The 15,153-nt window shown below is 42.3% G+C and overlaps 1 protein-coding gene across 3 annotated transcripts in view; it reads left to right on the top strand.

Annotated features, from left to right (window-relative positions):
* The window catches only part of pfas (phosphoribosylformylglycinamidine synthase), a 47,118-nt gene extending 32,103 nt beyond the window's left edge, over window positions 1-15,015 (top strand). For 2 of the 3 annotated variants that reach the window (XM_060917509.1, XM_060917510.1), the window contains 6 exons: window positions 2,539-2,746; window positions 2,891-2,982; window positions 4,613-4,727; window positions 5,458-5,604; window positions 5,868-6,008; window positions 12,656-15,015. In XM_060917509.1, the coding sequence (XP_060773492.1) occupies window positions 2,539-2,746; window positions 2,891-2,982; window positions 4,613-4,727; window positions 5,458-5,604; window positions 5,868-6,008; window positions 12,656-12,975 (1,023 nt within the window). In that variant the 3' untranslated portion in view covers window positions 12,976-15,015. Of the gene's footprint in view, window positions 1-2,538; window positions 2,747-2,890; window positions 2,983-4,612; window positions 4,728-5,032; window positions 5,432-5,457; window positions 5,605-5,867; window positions 6,009-12,655 lie in introns of those variants that run through there. The other variant, XM_060917511.1, reaches the window with a different exon arrangement.
* Window positions 15,016-15,153: the final 138 nt, after the last annotated feature.

The raw sequence follows: 15,153 nt of genomic DNA, 5'->3' as shown, positions 1-15,153 counted from the left end.
GCAGCTTGGTTTGAGAGGTTTTAGACATACCATTGTTAAACTATGTTCAATATAGCAGGTGTGTTTCCGTCACCATTAACCACAGTTGGCAAATTTCCAGCCCAACTACATCTCACAAACCTCTCAAAACAACTGAAACTAGCACAAAACATTCAGGCACTGAAAGAGGGAGACATGTTTTTCTCCTTTTTGTCAGCCGTTGCGTGAAAAACAAGGTCACAATGGTGCACATGCATTTCTGATATATGGACATCCACTCCCTAATGTATACCCTTTATCTCTCTCAATCTTTAGAGAGTAGAAATGCTTCTGTATAGCATAGATACACTGTCTGCATTTACGCTTTGCCTTTGTCTGAGAAAACCTTTGAGCTGTAATTCTGATTTTTGTTATAAAACAAGATCTTGGTGGCCGCAGAATATTTTTAAAACTAGCTCAAGTTGGCAATCATACCATTTTCTGTCTCTCCTGTAAGCATGGGGTAGTGTGATTCCCGCCCAATGGGTCTCCATTAGAGCTTGCTACAGTTCTTATTTTTGACCACTAGGTACAATAATAACTCTTTGGCGCTAAATGGAGCAGTGAGCATAAAAAGTGATGCCCCATGATTGCCCAGCATCTAGAAAGATGACCAAATCAGTGGAACATTGGCTTATGTCTTTTTCAATAGCAATTTGGTCTTTCAAAAGAGGTAAGTTTTATCAGAATTTAAAATGTATGGAGTTGTAAATGAGAACTTTACGAAGATATCATACAACCCCAATTCCAAAAAAAAGTTGGGATGCTCTGTAAACTGTAAATAAAATCAGAATGCAATGGTCAGCTAATCATGGAAACCCTATATTTCCTTGAAAATAGTACAGACAACATGTCAAATGTTGAAACTGAGAAATTTTATTGTTTTTTGAAAAATATATGCTCGGTTTGAATTTGCTGTCAGCAGCATGTTTCAAAAAATTTGGACAGGGGCATGGTTACCACTGTGTTCCATCACCTTTACTTTTAACAGCACTCTGTAAATGTTTGGGAACTGAGGAGACCAATTGCTGTAGTTTTGAAAGAGAAATGTTGTCCCATTCTTGCCTGATCTACAATTTCAGTTTTTAAATGGGAGACAAGTCCGGACTGCAGACAGGCCAGTTTAGCACTCGGAACTTTTACTATGGAGCCATGCAGTTTTGATATGTGCAGAAAGTGGTTTGGCATTGTCTTCCTGAAAGAAGGAAGGCTTTCCCTGAAAAAGATTTTGTCTGGATGGCAGCATGTTGCTCTGAAACATGTATATATCATTCAGCATTAATGATGCCTTCCCAAATGTACAAGCTACCCATGTCATGTGCACAAATGCATCCTCATACCATCACAGATGCTGGCTTTTGAACTGTGCACTGATAACAAGCCGGATGGTCCCTCTCCTCTTTAGCCTGGAGGATGTGGTGTCCATGATTTCTAAAAAGAATTCTACTTTTGATTTGTCAGACCTCGGGACAATTTTCCACTTTGCCTCAGTCCATCATAAAAGAGCTCGGGCCCAGAGAAGGTGGCAGTGTTTCTGGATATTGTTTATATCTGGTTTTAACTTGCATTTGTGGATGCAGTAATGAACTGTTTTCACAGACAATGGTTTTCTGAAGTGTTCCTGAGTTCATGCAGTGATTTCCACTACAGACACGTGTCTGCTTTTAATGCAGTGTCTCCTGAGGGCCTGAAGATCACAGGTATCCAATGTCAGTTTTCAGCCTTGTCTCTTGCATACAGAGATTTCTCCAGATTCCCTGAATCTTTAAATGATATTACGTACCATAGATGATTTGATTCCCAAATTCGTTGCAATTGTACATTGAGGAACATTATTCTTAAATTGTTGCACTGTTTGCCCATGCAGTCTTTCACAGAGCGGTGAACCCCTCTCCATCTTTACTTCTGAGAGACTCCGCCTCTCTGGGATGCTCTTTATACCCAATCAGGGTACTGACGTCTTTGCCAAGTAACCACATGAGGTGTTTTTTTTTTGTTTGTTTGTTTGTTTGTTTTTGTTTTTTTTAGCATTACACAACTTTTTTAGTCTTTTGTTGCCCCTGTCCCAACTTTTCTGAAATGTGTTGTTGACCTCAAATTCAAAATGAGCATATATTTTTCAAAAAACAAAATTTCTCTGTTTCACCATATGATATGTTGTCTTTGTATTATTTTCACTGAAATATAGAGTTTCCATGATTTGCAAATTATTCTATTTTTTATGTTTTACACAGTGCCCTAAATTTATGGAAGTGTGTGTGTGTGTGTGTGTGTATATGTATGAGAGGGGCTCTGCACCACTTGCCTCTATGGATGTGCCACAGCTGCATTTGTCATCCAAGGCTTTCTGAAGAATACAAAATTCACTAGCCAGGCATTTTGTTTCCCTGTGTAATTAATTATATATTATATTATTAATCGTATAAGGAGGAGAAGTAAGTCATGCCCATTTGTGCTTTAGTGACTTTTTTTATAACATGGTTTCGAATGACAAATAATTAAATAATTCTTGTTCTTCAGGTCAGGGTGAGCCTCTGTGGACAGGAAGTGCTGCATGAGCGTCTATCCACTCTCAGGGCATTATGGGAGAGCACAAGCTTCCAGCTGGAGTGTCTGCAGGCCAATCCACTGTGCGTACGGCAGGAAGAGCAGGGGTTATCCATTCGCACCCAGCCATACCTCAAACTGACATTTGACCCTGCTAAAACACAGATAGCAAAAGAACTAGGTTTGTCTAAAGCCTTAACATTTTTTTTTAAATAATGAAATAGATAGCTTGTGAACTTGCTGGAAGTCAAGACCACCTTGATATATATATTTTTTTATTAATTCACTGATTTACATGATGTCTTTGTATTGTAATTTTGCATAGCTGTGGGAAAGCCTCGTGTTGCAGTTATCCGTGAGGAAGGCAGCAATGGAGATCGAGAGATGTCCGTCTCTCTGTATATGGCCGGATTCGAGGTACACAAGTACACATGCAAAACACTTCAGGTTTTAGTTAATTAGCGATTAGGCATGTTACAGTTTGAAAGTATCTTTGAATATCCTTTAATATTTACAAAAAACCCTAAAAGGAAACAAAAAGATCAGTTCAGTTCAGCATGTCCTAGCCCTAAAGAGAGCCGTAGGAGTTTCCCTTGACAGCCAGTCTCCTACCATTCTCCATCCCACTTCTCCAACTTCTGATGTTGTCCACCCATTCTGAACGTCTCCTGCCTCTCTTTCCCTTTGCACAGATCTCTCTCTCAATAGTCGCAAGGACTAGACTGTCATCTCTCCTTTTCCAATGTTTATACTTTGAATAACCGTCCATCATGAGAAAGTAGAGGCTAAATTGTCAAAGGGTCGCCACTCCACTATCAACCTGCAATGCTCAACTTACTTGCGCAAGAAATTGCCAGCTGTTGTTCCTGACGGAAAATTCCATCTGCCACAAGTTCTCTATCTACCAGTGACTCGCTACAGAATTCCTATGCTGAATAGAAATACAGCTGTGTTGCAGTCCCACAGCTGCCTATTAATCCATAGGTGGAATCCCTAACCCTATTATCCAGGGAACAACTCAGTTTTATGGTGCCGACCAAACCACCAGTCATGGAATGAATACAAGCGGCCTTTTGTGCACTTTTTTTTATAGACTTTAGCTGGGACTTACTAAACCCACGCACGGCCTCTTCACTCCACCTGGAAGCAGTTTAACGTCATACCCAGGATGTAACAAAAAGATACAATCCCATAATTATTGCAGGATATGATTTCTGGATGTATGTCTGTTAAGTAATGTTGCTGGAAGACATCTGTAATAATGACGATCGAATCGGGCAGGAGAAGTAATCCTGTAAACCACACAGGTGGGAGTGTCTTCATTAAAATTCCCAAATGTACTACATGCACCTCATTTTAATAGACTATTTGACATATTTATTATTAACCCTTGTTGTAGGGTGCATGGCTACATAAGCAGCACTTCATTAATACATCATTAATAGTTTATTTGCCTACAGCATCTCTAGGAACTTAGCAAAAATTCCCAGAAATTTAAATTCTCTGGCAAGCCCTTTTAAATGTCCTCTATATTTAACTGTTCTGCATTTTAAAATCAGCCAGTACTTTTTTCCTTTTAATTTTCATGCAAGGTGATCAAAACATGTGCTTCTTGGATTGTCTCTGTCCAGAAAAAGCATACAAATTTCCCAGAAATATAGGATATGATGGAATCAGTAACAGAAGTACAATATTTCTCTAAAATCTCTTTGTCGGTATTTATGACATTATCATTAAAAAGAAAGTGGCTTTTTTGCTGACCCCCCCCAAAAAAGAGATGGAAATGTATTTTACTTTGCATTCTGATAAGGTTACTGGTAGAGTAGCTGTTCGATTATACACCGTGGCTAACTGTGACACTGTAACAACCCTATTAGAGACCTTCAATTAAATACCAAAAATTGCATAAATTCAAGTATTACAACACAAATAGTGATATATATATTTTAATGGACTTTATGTATAACCTCATAATGTTATACAGAATGTATTTTCTTTTATATTTGCTAGAAAAACGTGCTATCATGTTTGGTTTTGTTGTTTGAAGGTGTGGGATGTCACAATGCAGGACCTGTGCTCCGGCTCCACGACCCTTGACCCATTCCGAGCTGTTGTATTTGTAGGTGGCTTCAGTTATGCTGATGTGCTGGGGTCAGCCAAAGGTGAGCCTTACACACACACACACACACACACACACACACACATCACAAAGGATCCCACACGCATGTTCACTGAAATGATAAAGTAGCTGTGTTAAAATGCCTGCACAAAAAAGTTTTAACTATGAATTTCTAGCTGTGTTTCTAATTAGGAAGCTACTTTAATATTGGAGCAATGAATGAACTACTTTTGTTCCTGCTCTGTTGAGAACTTTTAAACATGCACTTTATACGATGTGCAAATGTTGTACAAAAAAAAAAAGGACATCTCATCTCTTTATCTGTAGCCGCTTTATCCTGTTCTACAGGGCCGCAGGCAAACTGGAGCCTATCCCAGCTGACTACGGGTGAAAGGCAGGGTACACCCTGGACAAGTCGCCAGGTCATCACAGGGCTGACACATAGACACAGACAACCATTCACACTCGCATTCACACCTACGGTCAATTTAGAGTCACCAGTTAACCTAACCTGCATGTCTTTGGACTGTGGGGGAAACCGGAGCACCCAGAGGAAACCCACACGGACACGGGGAGAACATGCAAACTCCACAGTTTGAAAGGCCCTTGCTGGCCATGGGGCTGGAACCCGGACCTTCTTGCTGTGAGGCGACAGCGCTAACCACTACACCACCGTGCTGCCCAATGCAAATGTTTGCGTGTATAAATTGTGTTTCTTTTGTGCTTAAGGGTGTCATAATATTTATATTCAATTGTTCTGATTGTCTTCTCAGGCTGGGCAGCTACTGCTACCTTTAACCCCAATGCCCGGGAGGAGTTTGAACGTTTCCGGCATCGTAATGACACACTTAGTCTCGGGGTGTGTAATGGCTGCCAGCTCCTGGCTCTGCTGGGTTGGGTAGGTGGAGCACAGGATGGAGGTGAGTGGTGGTCTTAAAAGAAGGTTGTATCCAAATGAAAGCCAAGCAATAGATGCATGTGGTCATTTTTTATTAGGTATACTGGAAGTTTGATGCATGTTATTTTCTATAATGACTGTGACATGTTTTAACTTTTTTTTTTTGCATCATGGGACATGTGTGGAGATTCATATCACTTTTCTTTCTAGCTTTGTGTCTTGCTTAATTTTTCAGTGCTTCTCTCTGCATCACTCTTTCATACTCTGTTGCACTTTCTGTTGTAGGCTCTGAGGTGGCCTTGACCCATAATAAGTCCGGTCGGTTTGAGTCTCGCTTTGTGAGTGTTGGCATTCTGCCTTCTCCAGCCATTATGCTGAAGGGCATGGAGGGATCTGCCCTGGGTGTTTGGGTTGCCCATGGAGAAGGTGAGACTGTCCGTATTAAGAATATCACAGTAGCATATATTTACCTGGATGGTGCGTCTTGGCATCTAGTCATCGACTCCTTTTTATGGCATACTTTTTAAAAATATATTCACTGTTTTTTATGAAGTTGGGAAGAGTAGTCAAATATATTACTTGAGTCAAAGTACTGCAAGATTAAAAGAAAAAGAAAAGTAGAAGTAAAAAAAACCATCTAAATAGATGTTCATATGTTCAGATCACATTCATCCAAACAGAGCACAAAATAATCTAGTGATTTTTATTTTTACGTCAGGTCAGGTTTAAATTTCAAAACAAGTACTAATGATGATGATCATGAGTGTACGTAAATATTTTACATAGCATTCTCTGTTTTCTAGCTGTAGTTGACATGGCATATTAAAATTTTGCCATATTATAGCCACAAAGACAACATTCTGCAATATACACTCACCAGCCACTGTATTAAGTACACCCATACACCTACAGTTATCTAATCAGCCAATCCCTTGACAGTAGCACAAGGCATAAAATCATGCAGATACAAATCGAGATCTTCAGTTAATGTTCACTTCAAACATCAGGATGGGAAAAATTGTGATCTCAAAGTGTGACTTACACTGTGGCATGGGTGTTGGTGCCAGATGGACTGGTTTGAATATTTCAGAAACTACTGATCTCCTGGGGTTTTCACACACAACAGTCTCTAGAGTTTACACAGAATGGTGCGAAAAACAAAAAACACTGAGTGAGTGACAGTTCTGTGGGTGGAAACGCTTTGTTGATAAGAGAGATCAGAGGAAAATGGCCAGATTGGTTCAATCTGCCAGGAAGGATATAATAACTCATATAATCACTCTTTACAACCGTGGTGAGCAGAAAGACAACACTGGGTTCCACTCCTGCAGCCAAGAACAGAAATCTTAGAATCAAGAACAAGTTCCTAATAATGTGGCTGGTTAGTGTATATTATCAAGGTGATGTTTTCTCACACATTTTGTGGCACAAAGTGATGCACATAATCAGTTGTTTGGGTTTAATGCCCAAACTGATAATCTGCATCATCAGTTTTTCTTTGGCTAATCAGACACAAGGTACCACTCTTGCCGGAGTGGTTGGGGTTTAGGTCTTAAGCCAGTCCTGCTGGTCCAGGGAATCAAACCAACAACCTTTTGGTCCCAAAGCGGTTTCTCTAACCATTAGGCTATGGCTTCCCCAGATGCGCCTAATGATAGATATTATATTTAAAAGTCTGGAGGGAAAAATTATTTTGTGTGGCCAACAATGACTTGCTTCTACTTAATTACTGGCTTCCTCCATAAATGAAAGGAAATAATCTTTAGTGGTGAAAACACTCAGAACATTTATCAAATAGAAAACTGAGGAAAACATTATTTTGGGAAGAACATGAATCTATATAATTGATAAATCTAATGAGGTAATTTTTTTTTTGTCTAATTGAGGTAGAATGAATATTTCCAACCTTCCCTATACTATTAACTACTTGTACAGTTTATTATAATCTATTTAAATACTGTATACCAATGTGAATATAAGGCATTATATAGCTCTACAATCTAATAGCTAACTTAAATGCCATATCAAAGAGTGCTACATTACTCACAATTCTTATTTATAGGCTATATATAGCCAGAAAGAAAAGAAAGAAAGCACAACTTTATTCATCACACACTTGTGAAATTTCCTCTCTGCATTTAACCCATCTGAAGCAGTGAACACACACATGCCCACACACACCCAGAGCAATGGGCAGCCATGCTAACAGCGCTCGGGGAGCAGTCGGGAGTTAGGTGCCTTGCTCAAGGGCACCTCAGCCCAAGGCCGTCCCATATTAACCTAACTGCATGTCTTTGGACTGTGGGGGAAACCGGAGCACCCGGAGGAAACCCACGCAGACACAGGGAGAACATGTAAACTCCACACAGAAAGGCCCTCGCCGGCCGCTGGGTTCGAACCCAGAGCCTTCTTGCTGTGAGGCAACAGTGCTAACCACTACACCACCGTGCTGCCCAAGCAGCCTATATTTAATTACATCTACACTGATCAGCAATAACATTAAAAATACTGACATGTGACATGAATAACATTTGATTATCTCATTACAATGGCATCTGTCAAGGGGTGGGATATATTAGGCAGCAAGAGAACAGTCAGTTATTCAAGTTGATGCATTGGAAGCAGGAAAAATAGACAAGTGCAAGGATCTGAGTGATTTTTGACAAAGAACAAATTGTGATGGCTAGACGACTGGGTCAGGCATCTACAAAATGGCAAATTTTGTGAGGTGTTCCAGTATGCAGTGATTAGTATCTACCAAAAGTGGTCCAAGGAAGCACAACCAGTGAACCAGCCCAGGGTCATGAGCACCCAAGGCTCATTGATATGCTTAGGGAGTGAAGGCTAGCCTGTATGTTTTGATCCCATAGAAGAGCTTCTATAGTACAAATTGCTGAAAGTGTTAACGCTAGCTATGATAGAAAGGTGTCGGAATACACACTGCATCACAGCTTGCTGCATATAGGGCTGTGAAGCCACAGACCAGTCAGTGTGCCCACGTTGACCCCCTGTCCTCTACCTACAAAGAGCATGTGAGCATCAGAACTGGAACATGGAGCAATAGAAGAAGGTGGCCTGGTCTGATGCATCACCATTTCTTTTACAATATGTGGATGTTGTAGGGATGAGCTGCCGTGCCATAGCCATATGAACCATCTTCTCCTTTTCACTGTACAGTGTTGAACACACCAATCCCTGTACTCGATGCCATGTTCTATCTCCGCCCATTCTTCTGACTCCCTGTAATGGTATTGGATACAGAGATGATACCGGATACCAAATACAGTGATGTCACAACTATGCTTTAAACCCGCAGCGGAATCAAAATTCTTTCTCTCTGGCGGTGGGTTTCCACGCGTGAAAGAGAGGCCGTTGCATCTGTGCTACAGAAGAACAAAGGACAAAGAATGAGCTATTGATACCGGCCCTTTAGCCAAAGTTCAATGTATTTGATCTTCGCGTAGTTGCAATAACAACTGAACCAGTTAGTTACTGCAGCCCACGCAGTATTTTAAAGAGAAAAGGCGACCGGATCCCTTTTTTCCCTTTCGCAATGTCGACGAACTACAAACAAAATTCCTTCCAGATCATCGAACAACCAACGGGACCCCGAAGATCTTCAGCTGACAAGCTGTAAAAGTGAAAGGAACAGAACTGTTTCCTCCCTGGACCTGTGCTCCGCGCTGGCTTCGGATAACAGACGGTGCACTTTCAGTCGCCAAACAAGAACGATCTCAAGTAAGGCTGGCATCTGGGCAATTGTTAGTCTTAGCTGTAGCTAGTTAATGTGAAGAGTGTTGTTTATTTGAATTCATTCATGGTTTAAATGTACGCATTTTGATTCACATGAAAGTCGGTCATAAGGGGTGTTCACACGGCAACTTTTACTCCGGTGTAGCACCGGGGCTGCCCCGGTAGAGCGTTCACACGGTACAAAGTTATACCGGTGTAGCCCCTGAAAGCTGCTTAAACCGGTGCAAATCTAACCCTGCTCGGGAGGTGGTTTAAGATATTTACTCCGGAGTAAATGCTAGTTTGCGGGGCAGCACCGATATAAAATGGGACGTCTGAACGCTACAGGGGTAGACTCGCTACGCGTGAGGAGAGTTGATTACATACGAGCATTGCATAATTTGCATCCTGGTATTTTGCGCTTCCAAAATGGCGAATATCAACAACAACAGAACTGCGTGTCTTCCAGTGTTGCCAGATTGGGCGGTTTTAAGTGCCTTTTGGCGGATTTGAACATGTTTTGGGCTGGAAAACGTCAGCAGTATCTGGCAACACTGGTGTCTTAATCCACGTTGTTTTCCCGGCGCTTGGTGATGCCATGACAACCGGGAAAAGGAAGTACATTTTCACGCATGCGCATATTTCATTTCCGCATTATTACTATCGTATAGCACGATCGCAAAAACTGCCGTGTGAACGCAAGTGGGGCTGCATCGGTGCTAACACGCTTCTCTCTAGTAAGCAGGTTTGTGACGTGTGAACGCTCCACAAAATTTACAGCGGTGTAAGATATCTCATCTCATCTCATTATCTCTAGCCGCTTTATCCTTCTACAGGGTCGCAGGCAAGCTGGAGCCTATCCCAGCTGACTACGGGTGAAAGGCGGGGTACACCCTGGACAAGTCACCAGGTCATCACAGGGCTGACACATAGACACAGACAACCATTCACACTCACATTCACACCTACGGTCAATTTAGAGTCACCAGTTAACCTAACCTGCATGTCTTTGGACTGTGGGGGAAACCGGAGCACCCGGAGGAAACCCACGCGGACACGGGGAGAACATGCAAACTCCACACAGAAAGGCCCTCGCCGGCCCCGGGGCTCGAACCCAGGACCTTCTTGCTGTGAGGTGACAGCGCTAACCACTACACCACCGTGCCGCCCCGGTGTAAGATATATCGCAACAAAATACATCGGTGCAGCATCGATGCAAATATGTGCCGTGTGAATACCCCTTTAGACCACGTGTTGTTTTTGTTACTTTTACTATCTGTATTTAGTTAGCTCATGCATGCGTTCTCACTCTCTCTTTTTAACTCCCTCCGTCACACTACACCCCTCAACATTGGGATTTCAGGAGTAGCTAAGGGTTGAGTAGAAGTTTGGGGTTTAAGGCCTAGCTGGACTAGTTTAAGCTACAGATTCCTTTGTTACTCTCCCGCGCGCGCCACCTCGTTCCCTCACTTCCCCCCCTCCTTGTTGTGCGCCTGCTCACGCTCTCTCTCTCCCTAGCTCCTCCTCATCCCGTTAGTGCGCAGCCGCGCACACACACACTCACTCACACTCTCTCTCTCTCTCTCTCTCTCTATCTATCTCTCTCTCTCTCACACACACACACACACACACACACACTCTTACACACACCTACTCATACACACGCTGTCACACAGACACACAAACACGTGATTTCCCTCTCGCATTTTAACATCCACTTGCCCCTACACTGTAACACTTGCATATAGCTTGTTACTTCTGATCACCATTAGTGCCTTAGTTATCATCATATACACTACTGATTATTACCTGTATACATTGTATCACCATTTATATTGAATTATTCCTTGGCTGCTATTGTTGCTATATCTGATCAGTATTAGTTTGCTAATTCATGTCAGCTATTTCAATAAATGGCATCTTTGGAATAAACTGTGTCCTGTCTATTGCTACAACATTCACTGAGTGCCAACCTCTGCCAAACAAGTATTCTAATTGCCTTCGTCCATTTGGTTGTTAAGCCTAGGTCACAACCGGACGTACGATTTTTTGGCCGTGTGATTTTTGGCGTTTCCCAAATCGCTGCGTTTTGTTTTTGTTTTTTTGTTCGTGGAGAAAGACGCACGTTGGCCGTAAGTTTGTCTTGCAACCTGAAAAAAACGTAAGCACCCGTAGAGTTTGTTTGACATGACAAAGAACCTCTGCAGCCGGTCTGCGGCCAGTCTACGGCTTGAAAAGCAGCACGTCACACGCGCACCCTCCGTGCGTTTCTTGCGTTTTTTGCACGTAGACCGGCTGTAGGAGCACGTACGGCCGGTTGTGACCTAGGCTTTATATGAATGTTGTAGATCTAGAGTAAACGTATTGCATTAGAGCTACAATACTCACTAAAACTATAGCAACATCACCACTAAGTTATTCCATTGATTTTAATAGTTTAGCTATAAACTACTAGAGACTTGAATTAATGATTAATGAATTTATGAGACTGATCCCTTTTTACATGAGACTGATTTGACAAGCCTATTGCACCTACAAATGTGCATTGCTTACCTGGGGAAGAGGTGGCACCAGGATGCACTATGGGAAAAAGACAAACTAGCGGAGGCAGTGTGATGCTCTGGGCAATGTTTTGCTGGGAAATCTTGGGTTCCGGCATTCATATGGATGTTACTTTGACGCATACCACCTACCGAAGCATTGTTGCAGACCAAGTACACCCCTTCATGGCAACAGTATTCCCTAATGGTAGTGGCCTCTTTCAGCAGGATAATGTGCTCTGCCACACTTCAAAAGTTGTTCAGGAATTTTTTAAGGAACATGACAGAGTTGAAGGTATTGACTTGGGCTCCAAATTCTCCAGATCTCAATCTGATCAAGTATCTGTGGGGTGTACTGAACAAGCAAGTCCGATCCTTGGAGGCCTTATATCACAACTTATAGGACTTAAAGGATCTGCTGCTAAAGTCTTGGTGCCAGATTCCACAGTACACCTTCAGAGGCCTTGTGGAATCCATGCCTTGATGGGTCAGAGCTGTTTTTGTGTTGCAGGGGGATCTACACAACATTAGGCAGGTGGTTTTAATGTCAAGACTGACTGGTATTTATAATATGTGATTTGTAATACTTTTCTCTTAAAGATTAAATGTAAAGTCCCTCTTCCAGGGACTGGGAGGGCTGATCTTATCTGCTTTGGATCTTTTGTTATTATAATTTCAAAAATTTAACTAAAATTTAATTCCAAAACCCAACTCAGGTAAACGCATTTAATCATGAATGTAGACGTTGTATTCTACAATATTTCTACAATTCTTGTTAATGACACAGAACTTCTGGCACAGGTCTGATGAAGTTCTGCTCCCCTGAAGCACAGCAGAAGCTGATTAGTGCATCTTTGGCACCCCTGCGCTATGTGGATGACTCCGGAGCCCCCACTGAGACCTACCCCATGAACCCAAATGGTTCTGCCCTGGGCATAGCGGGTATCTGCTCACCTGACGGGCGCCACCTGGCCATGATGCCCCACCCAGAGCGCACAGTGCTTGGCTGGCAGTGGGCCTGGGCACCTGCACCTCTCAGAGCCTCACTGCGTGCTTCACCTTGGCTCCGCATGTTCCACAATGCTGCCGTGTGGTGTCAGAGTGAGGGGGTGTCATCATAGTAATTATGGATATGTATGTCTACTGCACTGTTACATCTGTGAAAGTATCCTGAAAGCCAGTGGTTATTTGTATGGTAGATTGAGAAGAGGTAGATTTACATAGTTGTGTAAAAATTTAAACCTATAAAAACAATTTTATACAAACATAATTAACAAGAATCAAACTGAAGATGGCTGCATTCCAAGTAAAACACAAGATATTTGGCAATCTTGTCGCTAATCTGTGTTCTCAAAATGGTGCTAAGGAAATGTTTTTGCACATCCATGGTGGCAAGGGAGCAAAATTGGCCATGCTCTCTGGGTGGGAGGCGTGGTATACGCCCCCTCCCCTGTCAATCACAGCAACAATAGCCAATCATACGTGTCTATGAACTCATATATGTGGAAGAGGGCAGACAGCACTTTCCTCCGGGTGTGTTATGCTGCCCTGTGAAGAGGCATGACAAGCAGTTGATGTAGTGTTAGCCTTCACCCTCCTTGGTTGGTAGTTGTTGTATGATAGGGAAGCACTTTCTGGTGGATGGGAATTGACAGGTGATGAAATTGGGGAGAAAATGGGGTGAAATAAATAACATTTAAAAAGAAAAAAGATTTTCTGGCTACTGTTATATTTTGTTTATTTAACAGAAGCCAGCAACTAGGACCAAATTGTGCTACATGTAATTTTGATTGATTTAAAAATTTTATTAATATCAGTATTGTAAACTCTCAGTGATTTTTCAAAAAAGTGCAAGCTTTCATCTTTCAACTGTCTGTTTTTCTGGGCCATTTCTCATCTCATCTCATTATCTCTAGCCGCTTTATCCTTCTACAGGGTCGCAGGCAAGCTGGAGCCTATCCCAGCTGACTACGGGCGAAAGGCGGGGTACACCCTGGACAAGTCGCCAGGTCATCACAGGGCTGACACATAGACACAGACAACCATTCACACTCACACCTACGGTCAATTTAGAGTCACCAGTTAACCTAACCTGCATGTCTTTGGACTGTGGGGGAAACCGGAGCACCCAGAGGAAACCCACGCGGACACGGGGAGAACATGCAAACTCCGCACAGAAAGGCCCTCGCCGGCCCCGGGGCTCGAACCCAGGACCTTCTTGCTGTGAGGCGACAGCGCTAACCACTACACCACCGTGCCGCCTGGGCCATTTCTGTATAAGTGAATATACAGGGTTAGTCAAAATTATGTTAACACTAATGGATTATTTTTTTCCTGAATGTGTGGTGCGCCTTGACCACTGCTGGCGTAATTGGGCTCTACTTTTTGACACCCCAACAGTGATGTCAGACATCTACTTACAGATGGTGCAGCAGTATGCCATTGATGAACTTCCACTACCGATCTGATTGGCGGGGTATTTCCAACAGGATGGCGCACTGCCGCGTTTTGGCCGTACTGTTTCGTGTTTATCTCGACCACACATTTCCAGGTCAATAGATGGGTCACGGTGGACCATTGCCATGGCCTCCACACTCCCCTGATTTGACACCCTGTGATTTCTGATTATTGGGTATGATGAAAGAGCATGTGCATAGCAGGAAAGTTCATGATATCGATGACCTCAGGGACAGAATAAGGACTGTGGTATCATCTATTCCCTGCGAAATGTGTGTCCGGGCTTTAAATGGTACTGTTGCTCGCTGGTTTTTGTTTGTTGAACATGATGGTGAACAGGTTGAGACCATCCTGTAAATCATCTTGCACATATGATGTATGTTTTGTGAATAAATGGTTTCTACCATTTAAGTGTTAACATAATTTTGACGAACCCTGTATTTGTCCATCAGCGCATGTTTACAAATGAACTTTGAGGAGAGGACAGGCGATGTCAATAACAAGAAGCGTTGCTGTTATGCACAGAATGAGCTGCAGAGCCATGATGAGTAATTCTGTTTCATCGAGACTTTGTGCACCAAAACTGCTTAAAAAAGTTTTGTGATTTTGGTGATGTTTTATGTGTCTCCCAGTTATGTACTTCAAGTTTGATATTTCATTACACTACTTGAAAGATGAAACAATAAAGGAAACTTTTGATAAGAACTAAAGGACAGTTGTGTGTATAATCTGGTATGATCACATACTCGTTAAAAATTTTAGGATAATTGTTTGTGTGAGAGAGAGATGGTGGTTTAGCATCTTAAATATTCCATACTGTCTGCTACCGTAAAACACTGAAA

Source organism: Neoarius graeffei, chromosome 3 (assembly GCF_027579695.1).
Source record: "Neoarius graeffei isolate fNeoGra1 chromosome 3, fNeoGra1.pri, whole genome shotgun sequence".
Classification (NCBI taxonomy): domain Eukaryota; kingdom Metazoa; phylum Chordata; class Actinopteri; order Siluriformes; family Ariidae; genus Neoarius; species Neoarius graeffei.
This window is presented reverse-complemented; position numbering and strand designations above follow the sequence as displayed.